The 21392-nt window shown below is 32.9% G+C and overlaps 1 protein-coding gene across 1 annotated transcript in view; it reads right to left on the minus strand.

Moving 5' to 3' along the window:
- Nucleotides 1-6652: 6652 nt before the first annotated feature.
- LOC143253223 (cadherin-related tumor suppressor-like) overlaps nt 6653-21392 on the minus strand; it is a 140345-nt gene continuing 125605 nt past the window's right edge. The window contains exons 11-17 of the mRNA XM_076506706.1: nt 19136-19787; nt 16152-16486; nt 15651-15754; nt 14108-14415; nt 11025-11263; nt 9883-10159; nt 6653-9377 (exon numbers count right to left, since the gene is read on the minus strand). Of these exons, the coding sequence (XP_076362821.1) occupies nt 7702-9377; nt 9883-10159; nt 11025-11263; nt 14108-14415; nt 15651-15754; nt 16152-16486; nt 19136-19787 (3591 nt within the window). The 3' untranslated portion in view covers nt 6653-7701. The remainder of the gene's footprint in view (nt 9378-9882; nt 10160-11024; nt 11264-14107; nt 14416-15650; nt 15755-16151; nt 16487-19135; nt 19788-21392) is intronic.

The raw sequence follows: 21392 nt of genomic DNA on the forward strand, positions 1-21392 counted from the left end.
ATAAAGATAAACAAAAAAATTGTCAAATCAATACACTTACACCTTAAAACATAGATGTTTACCTTGGAATTTGGGACTGATATTCATCGGTTGGTAAAACAAAAACAGCAGTAAAAATAGAAGTTCTCACTGGTTCGTTTTTGTTTTTATAGGATATTATTACACAAATTACTAGTGTAATTGATATACTGTGACTATTATGCTAAGTGTAAGCTCTGTAGACATCTTCCATAAGAAATTTTAGCAATGATTGAGAACATTTTGTAGTTCTTTAGTTTCTGCGGTAATATTTACTTGTACATGTAAAATTCCCTACACGAATATACAATTATACTACATTTTCCGTTTTCTGTTTATATTCCAATAACTATGCTGTTTTGATTTAATATAATACACTGATTTAACATTATTCCATTATGTTAATTTTTGTGATCATTATGTTATATACAACAACTATTTAATTTAGATATCAAAATTCTCTCAATTGAATGGGCTAAGAAATATAAGTTACGAAACAGTACACAAGAAAAATATTTTTTTCTTAATTACATTTGGATTAGAAATTTATAATTTATATTATTGCAAACAAAACGATTATGCTTTAGTACATAAGCCACTGAAATTTCGTTTCTTTATGATAACATAGTGCAATTTGTGGAAACACAATTTGCCATATAGATCGCTATTTTTGATTTTTGTAAGAAAATTATTGCAGCTTCTTTAATTAAGAGCTTCTTCATGGCGTAGAAAACAATGAATCGTTACGTTTTATTGGTTTGTTGGTTTGGCATTTTATGGCGCAAAGCAACTAGGCTATCTGTGCCAAACATCCGGTAAAAATTATAATTAAAGTTATTAAAATTCGTAAAAAGGAATTTTATTGTACAAGTTTACACTCAGCAAAGACAGCGTACTACAACTTTGTTTAGATTTTACCGGTCATAATATCTTTATATAAGTGGTTAGAAACGTGAGTTCATTGTTTCTTATTGAAGTTGAAGCTGTTAGTATTTATTTGACATAAAGTTCGAATTTATATATAGTAGATGCTCGTATTCCAATCCAAGCAAATACTGTTATCCAATAAAGCGTATACTTTTGTTACTATAATCAGAAAAGTTTCCATCCGTGTTTATTTAGGTACATAAGTATTGGATAACAAATAGTTCCGCTGCAGTTTTATTTTCTGAAGTCGAATCACCACGGAGTTCAACCAGCGATATCTGATAGGATCGTTCGAATAACTGTTTGTTTGTTGTCGAGTGCACGACCAAATCGGGTGATTTCTCTTTGGCAATGTGTTCCTTGGCAAGCTGTACAAGTACTGTTGAACACTGCTTATTCGTCTTTATTTTACCATGTCAACACGCACGGAAACTAAATGCAAATGTATTTTTCTTTTACGTAGTTAATATAGAAGAATCTACAATAAAACTTTATAAAGCTAAAATACTGTTCTTTAATATCAATTCAGTATTTGTGTCACTTCCCCTTTCGTGAAACGTGCACTTTATATTGTATGTTCGTACTAACCACACGGTTTTCCAATTGCTACAGTGGTAAGTCTACGAATTTACAACACAAAAATCAGCGGTTCGATTCCCCTCGTTGGACTCAGCAGATAGCCCAACATAGTTTTGCTATAAGAAAAACACATACTAACCAGGCGGTTTATTCGTTTTGTTTTAACACAGAACTTACTAACTGCTCTCTGCCCATTAAAAGTTTAACGTTTTACTACTTAAGTTTCAACAAGGAAGAATAGGAAATGAACAATTGCAGAAAAAAATTGTTCCATATTTATATGGCATAACGTAAATACTTGTCACTATTCATTTGCTTAGATCCAATTTCTATCATTTGCCCTTACAATTATTAATTGAATGTCAATGAAAATTTGATAAAGAATGAAAAACATTTCTAAAATTATATTTCACACTTCTTTCTTGACTTTGAGCTTTATTTTTATTTCATTTTTTTCAAGATACTGAAACATTGTAAGATACAATCTACAATAATTTGAAAAAAATACATCAAAAACATCAAAATTGGCAACCAACACAACACTTGTAAGCCAGGTAAAACCATATGTACTGAATATTTTCCTCACGCTGTTTTCAAAATGTAGTTCTAAATTATTTCCAGTTAAGTAGTTTAAATAATTATATTTATGACCAAGCAACTAACACTTCATACGGCCGTCCCTAATTTTAAGCTATTGACACTATAAGCACCCTACCACTTTAAGGAATTAAATGTCACTCTTCTAGCGTACCCACAGTTTAAAGCGAGTGTTAATAGTCTGTGGATAGTCGCACGGATTCGAACTTTTCTGGCCCGGCATGAAAAGGTGGTTAAAGCACTCGAATCGTAATCTGAGCGTCGCGGGTTTGAATGCCTGTTACACCAAACATAATCACCCTTTCAACCGTGGGGGCGTTATATAGTGATGATCAATCCCACTATTCTTTGGTAAAAGAGTAGCCCAAGAGTTGGTGATGAGTGGTGATGATTAGTTGCTTTCACTCTAGTCTTACACTGCTAAATTAGAGACGGCTTTACGCGAAATTCAAAGAAACAATCGAACATTTCTTGTCATCTCCGAAATATCCAGCTTTAACACAGGTCCAGCCCACGCTTTATAGTTAAAAATAATTTCTCGTAGCTAAGAGAGTATAGCAGTATACTCCTAACATTTTTGTATCAACTCAAGTACCTTAAAAAGAGAAATTATAAATCTAATTTAATAGTACTTCAGAATGATAGACGTAGGTATAAATGTTATGCAATCAGTGCACTTATGGTCATAGTAGATAATCAAAATATTTATTAACAATGCATGCAGCTAGTAGTTATTAAAACATTCTAAATTAAATCTATATAAATATAATGGTACTCTTTGTTGTATGTCCTTATAACTACTTCGCAAGGCGTGGCTGGTCTTTACCAAAATTGGTATGGAGTTTCATTAGGTTCATGCGGGGATATATGCAAATTTTCTGCTTTGCGTTTTGCAGTTTTTATGGAAATTTTCTACAACTACATAAGGAAAGCAACTTTTCATGTCCTAAGATAATCTTTTATTAATCATTAATTTACATAACATCCGTCCATGGGGCAGATACTCCAACTAGTTTTAAATATATTAATGGATGACTTCCTTAATATATGGCCGGCTAGCCGTTCCTAATTTAACAGTGTAAGGCCAAAGGGAAGGCAGCTAGTCATCACTACCCACCACTAACTCTTGAGCTAGTCTTTTACCAACGAATAGTGAGATTGAACGTCATATTATAACACCTTTGCCGTTGAAAGGGCGAACATATTTGGTGTGACGGGGATTCGAACCCGCGACACTTAAATACGAGTCGAGTGCCTTAACACTTGGCCATGCCGGTCCTTCATAGTGATAAAGAGATGAAAAGTTGGAAGTTTTTCGTTATCGGCAGGCAAAACGACAGACATAAGCTGTTTTATAGAAGAGAAAAACTGATTTTTCTAGTAACAATAGTACATATGGCGTAAAATTATAGATTTATTATCAGAGGCACAAAGCTTATTCAAAGTATTTGTAGTTGAAATATTTATCCAAAACAACCTTTAAAACATTGTGGTTTTACATGGTGCTTTACAAGTTCAAACAGTATCTCTACCTTGTTTGTTTTTTGAATACTCTTTTACCAACGAATATTGGGATTGATCGTAACATTATAATGCCCTCGCGGCTGAAAGGGAGATCATGTTTGGTGTGATGGGGATTCAAACCTGCAACCCTCACTTTACGAGTCAAGCACACTAACCGCCTGACCATCCCAGGCCGTTCTACACTTTACATTGTTATCAAAATAAGTATTCATTAGTTACAAATATTCTGTGTTTTATCAATATAGATTTCATCGTGGTTACTCAACTAACTTCTAACATAGTACATACTAGAATGCTGTCGGCTTGTTATGTTTTAGAAATGATTATAAATTTAGAACTTGACTGTTTCTTGTTATTCTGTACAAACTAATTTTAGTAATATACTTGAAATTACTTCTTAAGTAATAATAATAGGGCTTAACCATGTTTTTAATCAGTAAAAATAGTGTTATTTATACTTTAATAGTAGAATGGAGTTCGTTTTATGTAATGACAACTGATTTCATTCACTAAAATATTACCACGTCCCATTGTAGTTGTTCATAATAGTGATCACTCATTTGTAATTATTTATTATTTAGTATTGTTATATTGTTTCGCTAGCCTACAGCAAAATGAGTGTGACTATTATGATAAAACTTGGTCAAATTACTAAACGCATTTTTATGTATTGTGTATGGTAGTTGTTAAGTTTATTCGATTATCTAGCAAATAACAGCTGCTGTATTACGATTCAAACTCAATTGTTTTTATGTAGTCTGTGGTTTATTTGGAGCCTCATAATATACTACACGCATACATACATGCAGACCGTGGATGTAATTAAATGTTTATATAGCAGACATGACACGTGTATCATGGTGATTATTAACTTATTGTTGCAATTGTACTGATGTTTCGTATAATTTAGCCTCCCAGTGATACAGTGGTATGTCTGCGGACTTACAGACTAAAAACTGAGTTTCGATACCTGTGGTGGGCAGAGCACAGAGAGCCCATTGTGTAGCTTTGTGCTTAATTCAAAACAAACAAACAATCGTATAATTTGTTTATGTCCCTGCAGTTTCGAACATGACAATGCTGACAGGATCACAGTTCGTTTTTAATTTTCTTTTACCACTGCATGATCGATTTCAGCGATTTTATACAAACGTCTAGGTTGTTTCACACAACAGAAATCTTTAAGCCGTAATTTAAAGGATAGCACCAAGCCAAGTTTCAAGCATCGGGTTGGTGATTATGGTGTTGACTGATGGCAAGTATCGAATTATAGCTAATACTGTGTAATTGTGAATTTTATTGATACTGTATACTTCTACCGAACAGCCATCCTTGAAGCTGACTATAAGGAGTGGAATGAATTGTGTAAGCAGGAGATGGCGAAAATGATGGTGATTCTAGGCGAAAGTGAGTCAGAAAATTTGTAGTTATAAATTTTATTAAAATATATTTAGTTTCAGATAAATATTCAATAGCAATGGTCCACCAACGTTCAGGACCTTCACAGTAGAAGAGAGTCGTAGAAGCGTTAGGACCCAAACTTCATCTGAAATGGAGTGATATGGTAATATAATTAGTTCATAATTATTAATTAATACGTCTTCGACCTTGTACAGTGCGCAGAATGTCACTCCAGGAGGAAATCTGACCAACTGCAGCCAAAATGTGACCATTTTCACTATGGCCAATGGAGAGAGGGAACGGTAAATATAATAACTACAGTAAATATTAAAAAAAATGTTTATTTGTATACGTATGCTATCATATTATGACTCATTGTTCTATATTTGTGTTGAATATATATGCCTGCATCTATACAATTAAAAAAAATATTCATATGGCTATATATATACATGTACACACAGCTAAACAGCTTTAAAAACTCTATAAAGCCTGCCTATAGATATACATATATACTGCTCAATATGTATTAAATGTGTATGCATAAATAAAATTCATGCGATTACAAAATACAGTTCATGCATCATTCCAGTATAGTTAAATAGAGCCTATAATCCGTTGTTTACAAATTCACCATATATCTACAGTGTATAAATATAGCAGCTATATATACATATATATAACAAGCATATGCATCACATATGATATGTTGACCAGGACTACAAGTCGTTCAGTCTGTATGAAGCCAGTACAAAAGTTTCCATTGTTCCAAAGATAATATTATACACCATCTACGCATTTAATTAAACTAAAGTTTGTTTTTGAATTTCGCACAAAGCAACTCGAGGGCTATCAGTGCTAGCCGTCCCTAATTTAGCAGTGTAAAACTAGAGGGATGGCAGCTAGTCATCACTACCCACAGCCAACTCTTGGGCTACTATATTACCAACGAATAGTGGGATTGACCGTAACATTATAACGCCCCCACGGCTGAAAGGGCGAGCATGTTTGGCGTGACGGGGATGCGAACCCGCGACCCTCGGATTACGAGTCGCACGCCATGCCGGGCCCATTTAAACTAAAGTATTTCAACTTGGACAGTATTGCTAGTATAAAGATATATGCCTATGATGTGCATAGAAAAATTAAAGAAACGAGATTATTAAAAATTATTAATTTGAAAAGGAGGAATAGGAAGCTTTAAAAATACACAGAAACAAGATAGGTAGCTTAAAGTAAAAATGCAATGTCAGTACTATGCTACCAAACCTGAAGCTTGTTTGTTTATTTATTTGCGATTGCATTTTTAATTTACTATCTTGTATCTGTGTTGAAAGTTGTAATGTTTAGAAGAGTTAATATAAAGATTTGTAGCTTAACGATATAATATCAGTAATATGTTACCAAACCTTAAGTTTCTTTGTTTATTTTTTTCGATTGCATTTTTACTTTGATATACCTGTATTTCCTCTATATTTTTGACGATCTCTATTCCGCCTTTTTTAAATGAACATTTTTAACAAATTGTTTGACTTTGAAATCAGTAACAATAAGATAACAGTAGTAGTTCATTTTGTGTGTGTTTTATTAAACATTAACATGAGAATAAAAAAAACTGCATATTTATTGGCACTATGTGACAACTAGATAAAACGAATACATAAAAGAAAGTCTGCAACATTTTTTAAACTGTAGTTTAAATCATTAGATTAACAGCTCTTATTACAGCTTGCTATGTCTAGTCTTTTTTAAATAAAATATTTTATTTACGTCTCATACCTGTCAGTACAAAATGTTTAACTATAATATTACAATTAATTTATTTTAAATCGCTACTATCATTGACTTGATACCAAGATCAAAGTTTAAAAGTTACTAGAATAATATTATCGATCGTTTATTTGTTTAATAGTTTGGTGTTAAATAGACATGTAACCAGAGGTGTATTATTAAAAACATAAATTGTAAATTACAGATTTTTTTTAGATATTAGTTTTATCAAAATATCGTGTACGTAAGTCGATAGAGCATACAATATAATTATTAGGTATTAGGGATTATTTTAATTTCCCCAAAATATAACCAATATTTTTAAACAAATACAGTAACATTGTAAATGTTATATTTTGTACGATGGATATAAAAGTACAAAGAAACAGAATATTTTGAAATTGGATTCTTCTCAAAATTTCTATATCAGTAACATGTTAATGCTACATCAAGAAATCGCTACTTCAATATACGTAAACATTAATAACTTCAGTTGACCATAAGAAAGAGCTACAGTTACAACGAAGAACCGAAGCCTGAAACAACTACAACAACAAAAAATGTTCATTTTTGCAAATATACTTGTTTGACTAGGTTTGACTGTTGAGGTACATGATCCTTGTTTTATAAAACATTTAATAGTAAGTATACAAATAACTCAATAATCATTCACAATACCAGAACAATGAGTATCGTCTTTTGGCCGCAACCGTTTAAAGTAGGTTGGTATATACAAACCAATAGTAATAATCCCACTCGTAAAAGTCCTTCCGGCCATAAATCATTCTCGGATAAAGAAAACACCTCTGGGGTATTTTACAATGTCATTTCAAGTGCTTGTGTGAACATTCTTTAAAAAAATATATATACAAGTTAAATATTATGTCACACATATTCTTCGTTTGGTTTTGAATGTCCTGTAGCCAAATGTGCTGTATCCGGCAACTCTGCAATGTCTTTAAAAACTCCTACTAAATTCTGAAAGTTTGGGCCCCAATTCAGAAGATAATCCCAACCTAATACAGACCCATTTGCTGGTTTATATGAGGACACGTTAGAGATATCGTCATCAGAAGCTACAAGAGTGCTGAGGGATCCTCTAATTGAGTCAAACCCATCGTATGTCTTAGCTAAATCTTCATCATTTTCATTGTCTTCCTCGGCTAATTTCGAAAATATCATATTACCTCGCCCAAAATCCCTGTGTACCTTCTCATAATTATTATCATATTCAAACTCGGAGCATGTGAAGGAATCGTTTCCACTCTCATCCGAAGAAGAATCAGGAGGTTCAAGAAGTTCGGTATTTGTCTCTAAAATTTCTGCAAGTTTGTTTTTCTCTGGATTATCATCACTAGATAAAGAAACTGCATCCAACGTGCTAACAAGGCTCGAATTTCTTGGGCGTGCGTTTAATCGTTCTATCTCTTCAACTGTTAAGCCTAAAGAAATTCCACCTTCTCTAATGTTTCTCTTCCTTCTCGACTGTGGACGGGAATGAAAGCTTCCTGTATTGTGGCTGATATTGCTGACAGGGCTAGTGAGGCTTCGTTCAGACTTCATTATTGGATCCTTAAAGCCTTCAGGACTCACACCTTGGGATGTTGCTAGTAACGCTGTCTGTAGAGGTTTTCCACTGATGTCTTGTAAAGTCAGAATACGAGGTGTTTGTTGAGATAATTCACTAGAAGGGCTTAACCGTGCTAATGGGGTATTTTGCATTTTTAATGCTGATGGACTTTCTCTCGGGGGAATAGAAGATGAATTTTGGTGTATAACACTGCGAGGACTCTCCCTGATTGGACTAGGTTGGAACTGATGAGGACTATGTCTGTGATTATGTTTGTGATAATTTGGTATATGAGAATTAGTTTTGTACTTTCTTACATTTCCATCTCGAAACCCTTTATAATGATACACTATATCGATGTCTGACGGCGCAATACTGCTAGCATTTTCAAGATCGTAATGTTCGGGTGGTTCTGAATCAGGAATGTTACCCATTCCAAATCCATTAGAAGGTTTAGGATTGTCCTGATGTGAATTATTTTCTGAACATTGAGGTGACATTGCAGGTGATCTTTTAATGACTTCTCTTTCTATAATATCTGGGCGTTGAGGGCGTTCTGTCAGGACATCTCGATCTTTCATCTTTTTTGGCACTAATTCTTGAGATATGTGGTTTCTTATAACATCGTCGTTTCCCACATTTTCGCCGTAATTTGAATCCCGATTGGAACGTTGGCTGTCACCGTTAGTTGATGTCAAGAAGGCATTCCCATTTTGTTTTATATGACTCTGGTTTTTATCTCGGCAGAGCTTTCTCCTTCGAAAGACTAGAAAACTGACTAAGATAACTACTATAAGAATGACAAAAAACACAATCACTAATATAACTCCTATGCTAAGAGGGTCGGTGAGAGCAACATCGAGTCCAAGAGCTTCATCAGTACATCCTCTGTAGATAATCCCACGAGGTACCACTTTAAAGTAATTATTGGTTGCATTCAAATTCTGAACTTCTCCGTTGACTATTAGTGAAGAGAGACATCCTTGAAAACCTGTATATTAACATAAATAAGGAAATAATTCATGAAAGTGCTGTAATGGTTTAATATGAACAGCTAGTAAGGTATTTAATTTTTAATGACTATAATTCAAGAAAATATCTGAATAAAGTATATAAGTGGATAATATTAAAAGTGATTTTCATGATAAACTGTTTGTATAAATTTATGGCCTAAATTTTCATAAACCTCATAATAATAACTATTCTTGAACATTTTAACAAAACACCAAAGATTAATAAATATATGAAGACAAGTTTTATTTATGGAGGAATGTTTCCTCAAAAAGATGAAACTTCAGATGTATATTTTATGTATAAAATGTGCTTTATCAACAATGAAGATATATGTATTTGTGTAATGGTAAGATACTGTTTTTTTTCATAAAAGTCCTCATGAGATATAAATATCACATATAATTTCATGTAAAAAAATTGTTTTTTGGTAAATTATTAAATATTTCAAGCAAAGCCATAATTAAGTCTAAACGTTTCATTACCTGCTACTAAACTGTTGTCTTTTGCTTGGTCATCTGGGTGTAATCCCATTGTCATCACAGTCAGGTAAGGATCCAAGACATCGTGAACCTTATGTTCAGTCTCTAATCCATTCCACTCTTGGTCCATGGATACATTGACTGCATTGAGGTTATTATTGCTAAGTGTCAGTACCACTTCATGCCACAAACCATCTGCAGCATCGATTTCATCAAGAACTAAGTTAACAGGCTCTCCAATCTTCTGCTGAGATTTGTATTCCAGGTGACCATTTCTGAGCTATAGATCGACAAAAAACGTTGCCTATAAAAAAGAATCTTATAACCCAAACCGCTTATATAGAATACTTCCCTTCATAAGAATTCACTCTTAAATTATAGTTAATAATTCTAACAAATGCTACGATTATTTATTTATTTACTAAATTCTAAGCAAAATGAATTTACACAATACTGGAACAAAGATAATCTCCTGTTGATCAGCAAAGATACAATAAGTAATTATTTACTAAAGATGCTTGTTCTGAGTTATTACTTGTTTTGAACTGGCTGAAATTTATGCGAGTATAATACATTAAACATTTTTTGTGTTCCATAAAACTATTTTAATTGAATTTACACAGTTATAATTTTTGAGGACAAAATATTCAAAAAAAGATTAATAAAACATTCGTGTTTACACGCCCTTTCTAGCATGTATTTTTTTCAAAACATTCATTTAATGCTCAAAAATAAAAGTTCGGATTCATTGTACGTTTGTTCAAGAAAATGATATCTGCAGCCTACTTATAAGAAGAAAAATATTGTAAACATCAACAGTTAATGTATTAGAATCGGTTACCAGATGTGCTTATTATTCGAGACTAAAATATAAGTTACGTAATTCTACCTATTAGTGCTGCTAAAAGTAAACTTATTTTTCAAAATTTCTCAAGTGACAAAAATTTCATGAGAAGGAAAAGTTTATCTATTGCCTTACTCAGTTATCTTTTTTGATTAATTTTGGTTAAAATGTTCACTCAGTCTTGCAAAATACATTACTTATAACTCATAATTAATTACACACACATACTTAAATTTAAAAAACTTGTATACAAAATTATTTTTTCACTATGCAAGATATATAACTTTTTAAAATCTTCTACCTGTAGAATAGTAACCCCTTCGTTTTTTGTTGTAGCGTGCAACAACAGGCCATTTTTTGACTTGGTTCGGAATGAAAATGAAACTGTTTTTGTTCCGAAGGGGTTATGGCCTGATATAGAGCGCTTCCACCGTTGCGCGTGGTAATAGGGTCCAGTTAAGAGAGATGTTCTACGTAATTTTTCTAGGGGTATCAATTCCAAGTATGAAGAACCATCGTCAAAAGACAAAGGCTCTAAAGCTGTGAAGTAGAATTACTACATTAAATATCGTGTAAAGTTTCAATTATGGTAAAGTACAACTTTTATATCAATGAAAAATGAATTAATTTTGTTAGCACGTTTTTCAGAGAAATTTTCGAATTTTGTAAATAAAAAACTGTCATAAATAACAAGTATTGAACCTAAAAATACCACTGTAAATAACTGAAATATGGAAACTGTAATTACATTAAATATGAAGCGTACTTAAGCTTTTTGTGAAAACTTAGGATACTCTACGTTAATCAAGGTACAGTTTCAAAACGTAAGTTTAGATAGCAAAACATAAACATATATACAGCAAGATGGGGAAATAGTTAGAAAGTTAAAGTGATTCGACAAAGACGAGTCCAAGTCTTAAATATTTTCAAAGCAGAAGAATAACATTTCTACGGGCCAGCATGGCTAGGCGGTTGAGGTACACGAGTCGTAATCTGAGGGTCGCGGGTTCTAATCCCCGTCACACCAAACATATTCGTCCTTTCAGCAGTGGAAACGCTATAAGGTAACGGTCAATCCCACAATTCGTTGGTAAAAATAGTTCAAGAGCTAACGGTGGGTGGTGATGACTAGCTGTCTTACACTACCTAAGTTAGGGACGGGTAGTGCAGATAGCCTTCGTGTATCTTTGCGCGAAATTAAAAAAACAACAACAATAACATTTCTTGACGTGTCACGATTTTGTTGGGTGTAGTAAAAACAATAATCACGTATAAACCAAATGAAACACAATAAATTAAACTATGACTGAACAGTAAATGCTTACTAAAAAATAGAATATTGGTTGTTATTATTGTTTGTCATTGTATAATAATGTTTGAATAATAATCATTTCATAAAGAGGAATTTAAATGGTTATTGACATTGCATGATTTTTAATGTTCAAATGCACGGAAGATGCTACAAAGTAACATCCTAGGTATTAATTTAAGCTCGGAACAATATGCGCAGTAAATAGCAAAAGTTTGTATTTACGCAATTCATTCCTTAATTATTGGGCATTTAGGGTAAATCTTTATAGACATGTGCATAATATATATATATATATATAATATATCTGTTGAATTTCGCACAAAGCTACTCAACGTTTACCTGCGCTGACTAATCAACACCACCTACTGTCGACATTCTTGGACTGCTTTAATGAAATAGTAGGATTTCTTCGTCACTCTTATAACCCATCAATGGATTCAAAGTGCAGAGCGCGATTTCATTTTGAAGGTAACTGGATAAAGGTGAAGAAGGCTGGAATTCATAGTTTCAAACACTAACCACTAAACCTTGCCCAGCCGAGAATATGATATACGTGAACGTTTTTATTTGCTTGTTTTTAAGCGCAAAGCTACTCAACGGGCTTTTTAAACCCGATTTTTAACATTATAAGCCCCGATAATTACTGTTATACCTATAGGGAGCGTACGCAGAAATCAATTAAGCATTGTTTCTATCCTCCAACTGCGAATTCTCTTTGTTTAGGGTATAAATTAAATCTGCGAGTGACATAAACCGTGGTTTCTTATTTTCATAGTTCTGTATCAATACCATAAAGTTATATTCATTTTGATTTATTTATGCATTTTTTTATAATGCTGTCAAAAGAATTGTAAACAAAAATCCTGTCTTTTTCTTGTCAAAAATTAGGAGGCTCTCAATAAGCAATTATGGTAAAAGTATTTTGAGTGTCATTTTATATTCTTAGGATTAGCTTCTTTAAGTACAATTATATATTATATTATTATCCTTAACTCCTTCCACATGATATATGCGTGGGTATCTATATAACTGAAACATGATATATATAATAAAGTAATAAAATTAATTTATCGTAACAAATAGTTTTAAAAATAAGGAAAAATAAAAACTTGTCTCATATTGTATTATGTAATAGCTTTTAAAGGTATAAGTACATTAGTCTATAAAATGTATAATGTATTTATGTTAATCAAAAACATCTTTATAAGATGTACGTAAAACGTACAAACAATAAAAATGATGTAAACATATGTAAAAGAGTAGAAATGTCATATTCTCTGCTGGATTTTACAAAATCCTCATAAAAAATCCTTTAGCCATTCAAAATTTGGAAATAATCAGAATATATCTAAATATTGCTTAGACCATAAGAAGGCGTGGTGGTTAGGGCGCTCGGTTTGCAATCTGCGAATTTTGGGTTCAAAGCCTATAACCGAACATGCTTGCCCTTTCAAGAGTGAGAGCAATATAATTTTCAAGTTTCAAGTAAAATAGTGTATTAATTACGTTTCAGTTAAGACTGCATATGTTGTGAAGGCTAAGATGAAATATGAAATAATTTAAATTTGCATAATATATAAAAAAGAACGATGAAAACCTTTTATCGACTGCAAAATGTCTAGAAAAATCACAATAATAATGTCGAAAAAACATAAAATGTTGAAAGTTATTAGTGGGCTTGACAAGGTTTTATGATAGAAAGATGTAACACAACTAAGATTATCTCTTAACACAGTAACTTCTTGTCTTCATCCTTGGTCCCTCTGGATATGTTGTATAAAGAGAAATTTACCTTCAGAAATGACAGAAATTAAAACGTCAAGAATCTTGAAAAATCGACCTTTGAACTTGTACAAGTGCCAAACGTATCTTTGTAAATGGGTCTTATACGTTTTAAAATTTAATTTATTTTAACGAAATTAAAATTTTAAAATATCCGTGCTTTACGCGTTACATTCTAATTCATAACGCTTCTCATTAAAAAGGTTTGTTCAAATAATTTTAAGATTTATCTATTTTTAGCAGAAAGAAACATTTAGGGAATGTACATAGGTTGTAGTTGAATTTCTTACCCTCAATACAGTTTGCTGCAATAACTTGTTTGAGACAGAGACACCTCGTAGAAAACCACAAATCTTGACAAATTCCTGTATTTCCACATCCATGTTTTATAGCACAACCATTTTGTAATCTTGGGCATGTACTAGTAATATGATTCGATTTAAGTGGTGAAGTCAAATCCAGTTGACGCCCATTTACGTAAACACTGTGAATACAGCCAACAAAATCATCGCTGGACACTTGACCTGGTCTTTCAAGTAAAGGGTCCACTGCAGTAACGCCACCCAGGTACATAGTATTTCCATTAAAGTTTAAGGTTCTAAAATAGAAGACACATTTTGAAATGAAATGTCGAAGACTGAACCACATACTTACTTCAATCTTTTATAATTATTCCATAGAATGAGTTGATTCTGCATGGTATGAAATCCAACTTGAGACAGCAAACTTACTCAAATTGGTCGTTTAGAAATACTTCATTTTGGAAAATACAACTGCCTATATTTTTTTCTGCATAACATATTATGTTAAATAATTATACATAAAATGTATTTTTTTATCATTTTGGTGAATTTAGATAAACTTCTGGGTATGTTGTTTCTTATGGAGTCAATAAGAAAGATAGCAAGCGACTATTCATAGTTCTCTTTTGCATGAACAAGTATCTTTTGTCATTATGGTTATTATTTATGATTTTCTTCTTTTCAAAACAAAATTAAACATGTGTTTTATGAGCTTTCAGGGCAGTGTTTAAAATTTGTTACATAGTTTAATCAATGGAACTTGCTTATAGTGAACAAATACACGTGCTAAATCGAACTGATAGTCTGGTGCTTTCAAAATCCTAACATTCTAGGGTAGGAATTTTTCATTTTTTAAAGAACAAAAGCTCACCAAGTTTAGTTGAAGTAGTCTAATATACTAAGACCCCTAGATCTAAAGTAATTCCTCATTCGAAACACACATATCAGAGGTGGTTGACTACTGGCGTTCCACATATAGTTGGACAGAGGACCTTGTTTCCTATATGGTATTTGTCTGTTCTTTATATATTCAATTACTTAGACCAAGTCGGAACATGTATCATTATGATTCGTCAATAAAGTTGAAAAGTTGTGAGGTCTTAGGCTAATAAAGTCTTAGTCAACAGGTTAAATGTATTCTATTGCTTCTGTTGTACACTTTAAATCATTTTTGCTTCTTCGATCAATAAAAATAAATGTGTCTCACTTATGTTCAAGCATATTTCAGGGTTTTATGCTTATATTAACGGATCTTACGATTCACGAACCTACTTACATAATATTATTTTGCGAAATTATTTTCATCCTATCCAGCAATTGTAAAAGAAAAATTCAATATACATTATGTAATTTTCATAGTAATTGTAAGACGAATTGTTTGGAGCGTGCCATATTAAAAAACAATTCTCCCCGGTGAGACTGCGGATTTACAATGCTAAAATGATGCGGCTTTACTATAAAAATACTCACGCGTTAACAAAATCATGAGAATATTTATATGTAAAATAAAAATACTCGAATGTCAGCTTACCCTGCATGTCCGGTTGCAGATAAAGAACAATTCATGTTTCCATGAGAACATTCGTCACACAGCTCACCACTCTCACTACATTCAACCACTGATAAAGACGCTACCTATAAAACATTAGTGAAAGAACTACAATTTCAGCGTCATAATGTTGATGTGTTTTACACCAGTAAAGTACTGGCGACTAAAAATAATTTAATTTATTATTTTCCTACAAAAAAGACACATTATTCTTTATAACGTTTATGAAATGTCTTTTTTTAATATAGTATTAACTCTAAAGTAAAAACAGTAAAAGAATCATAATTAATATTTTTTATCGATTTTTACCTTACTTTTTAACTGTGAATAGAAATTTCGTTTTTTTTTCCTCTTAAATCGGTTAAATAGTTTCAAGTTAAAATAATTTTATAAACAATGACGCAGATGGAACATACAAACAGAATTTTTTTTAAATCGTTGATAGCAAAACGAGAAGGTAATTGGTGAAACTATTAGATTTACCCTGCCATTTCGAATAACAGTTATCTTGTGCCACTTCCCATCTGCAACGTCTTGGCGTCCCATGATTGATGCTATAGCTGAGCGAGATGCACCAAAAGAAAAGCGCGTTTTCCCTTCAACGATTTCAATAGCAAAAAAGTCGGATCGTCCACCGCTCTGTCTGCCAAAGTTATATACAAGGAGTGAATTCTTCATGTTTGTGGAGAAGACAAGAGAGATATCATTAGTAGAGGGCTTTAAAGAAGGAAAGCTCATGTAAGAATACTGGTGAAATCCAAATGTTGATTTTTCACAATGTCTCCCAAAGAAGTTCGTATCGCAAATACATCTGTACCCTGTAATAGAAAAATCCATCGGTTTCTAACAAAAAAAAAATTAAACACAAATTTTAATGAGCGTCGCATTACGTGAGATTCTAAATGAAGCTTTGAAAATACTTTTAATAAAGGAGCATCCACAAACGTTATATCAAATTGTGTTGTTTTTATTTTAGGTTTGTTTATAATTAAGCATAAAGTCACACGATGGGTTACCTGAGTTGTGCTCATCATGAGTATTGAAAACTCATTTTTGGCTTTATAAATCTGTAAACTTACCTCTGAATCACAGGGTAAAAAGGGGGCTTTATTTCAGAAAATAAAAACAATTGTTCAAATTGAAGGGATGATAGACATGCTTCTGAACAAAACCTAACTCAATAGCTGTATGTTATAATAAACTTAAAATTCATTAGTATATCGTGACTAACATACACAAAAATAAGGAGACCAAACACAGCGGAAAAGTAAAAGATGTTTCGCATTTTGTGCTACTTAATGTTAGATTTTGCTTTCTAAAAAAGGAAAAAAAAATATCGTAAAGGGCGGAGCCTTCCTGTTAGTCCCTGTACTTCAAACAAATATCTGAAACCAGCGTACAGTGAGTGACTCAGAGGTACCATGATTTGTCTTTTGCACACTAGGTAATATGATCATGAGTGCTTGTTAAATTCGTTATTTATTCGCCTTTCATTCTTCTTGGTGTTAAAAACTGCACTTTGATTTATTTCCAATTTATTTCTAACACTTTTTATAATTCCTTGCTTATCACTAAACCTTAAAACGTTTGGAAACCAAAAAGCTCTCTTTAGTATTCTTTCAATGTTCTGAGCTTATAAACTTCATAAACATGCCCAAAGAACGTTAAATTGAACAGTATTCTAGCATTTATTCTTTAACCTTCATAACATAAATGAACTTTTAAATTAACGATATAATGAGGTACTAGTTTTACTCTAACAAGACAGTTCTCTGGTATAATAAAATGAGAAGTTTTGACATAGCGTTGACATTGATAATATAAAGCTGAACAGAACAAGCCCATCAGTACCTGGTACCTTTGCCTTTCCTTGTTTCGCGGTAATGAAAGTATGTTGGATATTTCGTTCAACACCACTGGTTTCAGAGGTGCATATGTTCACATAGCAGGGTAAAGTAACATATGCATGTTATTTAACTGTGATTGAACTTTCTGTATAGCCCCCAACAAGTACAATTTTTTATTATAATTTAACGTCAAACTTCTAGCTTACAACAATAATTCTGCTATTTTTTCTCTCACGTAGAGGTGCACTTATCACTGTATTTTACTAAAAATAGCCTGCACGTGTTACTGTATATTAATACAAATAATCTGAACTTATCGCTGTATATAGTACAAATAATATGCATATATCACTGTATGTAACGAAAAATAATCTGCACTTATCACTATATTTTAATACAAATAATAAAAAATAAATGCTATTTTATGTTTTAGGTTTACTATATAACTCAAATGCAGACGAAATATAGTGTTTAGTAACGCGTAAAAAGTAGTTTGTCATGTGAAAAATTAATGTAAATCACCTGCTTATTATGCAACGACCAACATTCCCAGTGAAATCATATTTCACGAACTGCCACCATAATTAAGTTGTTTTCCTATTAAGCTATCTGTGTTTTTCCCTCCGCAAGGATCAAATCCCAAGTTTTAGCATGGTGAGCCCTGGCAGTTTGACAAAATGGTTGCGAACTATGTGAGTCATTCAACCTTTCTCGACTCGTAATCCGAGGGTCACAGGTTCGATTCTCTGTCACACCAAACATGTTCGCCCCTTTTAGCTGTGAGGGCGTTATAATGGTACAGTCAATTCCACTATTAGTTGGTAAAAAGTAGCCCAAAGGTTGGCGGTGGGTAGTGCTGACTAGCTGCCTTCCCTTTGGTCTTACACTGCTAATTTAGGGACGGCTAGCGCAAACAAAACATTCATCCTTTACATTAAAATCGAATTAATTGCATATGTGTGTTGTTTTCTTATACCAAAGCCACATCGGGCTATCTGCTGAGCCCACGGAGGGCAATCGAACTCATGATTTTAGAGTTGTAAATCCGGAGATATACCGTTATACTAGCGGGGGGCATAATTGCATAAGACGCTTTTTTCTAAAATGAGAAAAGCCACTCATTCCCGATCACTAGCGGCGGGTCTAAGGACATATGACGTTAAAAAATAGGTAGAGCACAGTTAACATGTTTTGTAGCTTCGCACTTAACAACAAACAAACAAATCTAAGAATAAAATTACACAGACAGGAGGATACAGTAAAGACAATCTAATAAATATCTGTCGAGTTGTAAACAGCTCTTTTAAAAGCTAAGTAATATATTTTTCTTCTCGGAAGTTCTCGGAAGGTTACTTGTCAGTAAACGGAAGATTATTTATATTATTATGTGGTTTTACTTACAATAGCATGGTATTCATGAGTATGAAACTTCGTTTTGTATATATATATATTGAAATATGTTTACGATCGTGATAGAAGGTGTAAAATTTCTTTTTTTTTCTTTTCAGGTGTAATATTATTAACATTTCTTATGCAGGTACAAAGAATTTTAAAAATAATATAATTTTGGACCAGGTTTAATATTCAATTTTCACTTTCACATTCCATCTTAAAACTTACCGGATTTTTCATGGAGGCACGTTCCTCTGTTCAGGCAACGGTTGGGGCGACATCCGTAGGTTAGTTGTTCACACACACTTCCCCGGAAACCTGGCCGGCAAAGACAAAAGAAAGACTCATTTGGACCCTCTTCGCACGTCCCACCATTTCTGCAAGGAGAACTAGCACATATGTTTGCCCGACGAGACTCGCACTGCTTGCCTTGATACTGTAAGGTACAGATGCAGTGAAAATCATTACCATCATGGTGACAAGTACCACCAGAAAAACATGGGTTTGGCGAACAAGGATTCTGTTGGTACTGGCATACCGACCCAGAGAATCCCTTTGGACAGCTACAGGCAAACTGCCGACTGACGGTTGGAGATGTAAAAACTAAAGAAGGGGAGTCCAGGATGGATAAAGATTCTTGCAACTCGAGAAAACTTCGGCATTTTCCATCGTTCTGACAGGGTGAGTTTTCACAAGGATCGAACCCCACAGCTATTTCGCCAGGACTGACCACTCTTTGAAGTAATCGTTTTTTCTCCGATAACAGAGCAAGGATTTCTTTCGAAGTGATATAAGCTGAGACTCTGGTTTGAATGGCTAGTGTCAACTCCAAATGGTTACTGAGGTCTGTTATACTGTACAGTAGCGGATAACCTAAAGACTGTAGAAGAAATTAATAAAATCATGAAAAGAAAGTATTAGCTGGTTATCGAAATTTGTGAACATTGTGAGCAATCAGATCAGTTGATGTATATGAATGTTTATTAAGTATTCTATAATAACAAAAAATGAAGAAATAGTACTAAAAACAACGAAAATTATTCAAAGTTTACTGTGGTAAAGGTAGAAAAGAATGTTGATGACCTGATGATAAATTTGAATTGCTATTGTGGCAATAAAGCAATGAAGCTCTAAATTTGATAAATTTATATGCACAATAATATAACGAAAAATGCAACCGCAGCTCTAATAAAATATCAATGATTAAGTTGTGGCTTTAACTCACAGCGATGTACGTGAATTTCATTCAACATTAATATGCGGTACTGGGCATGATATCTGGTGCTTAGCGTGCCGGGTTACGGATTGGAAGATCCATGATTCGCGTTCTGTTACCAAAAAGAGCCAACAAAAACAACAACGTTCTGCACTTTGGATACAAGAGTAACAGTAAAATTCGGTGGGTTACTTTATTGTTATAAACTTATTTCTTTATTGCGATTTATATGAAAGAGACACAATTTATAATAATGGTTTATTAAAATTATTGTGTTAGCGCGTGATAACAATAGAAACGTTCCGATTTTCATGTTGTGGTAAAATTAATGTCAGTTATGTAAGAACTAAAAGAAAGTATGATAAACAAATTAAGTGTGCATATAAACTGAAAAAGAAGTAAAACATATTTTCACTAATTATTCATGTTTGGTATATAAAGTACGAAAAGGCAACAAAGTAAATTTACTAAATTTTTCTTATTTCATTATAAAGCAATAAATAGAAATTACCTTTATAACCAAACGATCCTTTGTATTTTTTATTTGATTTATTAAAAAAACTTTAGACATACAGCAAATGAATTTACTGTAATAACGGTATGGAAATATTTTTCTGTTTTCAAAATTTTTTTGTTACAGATGTTGTATCATTTTGTTCATCAATTTCATGTGATATTTAAGTATTATAAAAACAAGTTTCTCCATATATATGATTTATATTTCACGTCAACGTTAATAAGGCTATCTGCACTTGTCCGTAATTTTGAGCTATTTATCAGAGGGGAAGGCAGCCAGTCAGCAATATCCAACCGTCTGCACTAAGGGATTGACTGTCACTCTTATAACGCACCTATAGCTTAAAGTGCGAGGCAATATTTTGTGATATCCCAAGTATTTGAACCGGCTTCTCAAATTTCAAAATTCAGAATTTTACACAGAGTCAACGCAAACCTAATATATAAAAATTATATTTAAAATTTTAGTTTGTTTGTTTTTTTGAATTTCGCGCAAAACTACTCAAGGACTATCTGTGCTAGCCGTCCCTAATTTAGCAGTATAAGACAAGAGGGAAGGCAGCTAGTCATCACCACATACCGCCAACTCTTGAGCTACTCTTTTACAAACAAATAGTGAGATTGACTGTAACATTATAACGCCCCACGGTTGAAAGGGTGAGCATGTATGGTACGACGGGGATTCGAGCCCGCCACCCTCAGATTACGAGTTGATCGCCTTAACCCACCTGGCCATGCTGGTCCTAAAATTGT

The sequence above is a fragment of the Tachypleus tridentatus genome, chromosome 6, assembly GCF_004210375.1.
Source record: "Tachypleus tridentatus isolate NWPU-2018 chromosome 6, ASM421037v1, whole genome shotgun sequence".
NCBI lineage: Eukaryota > Metazoa > Arthropoda > Merostomata > Xiphosura > Limulidae > Tachypleus > Tachypleus tridentatus.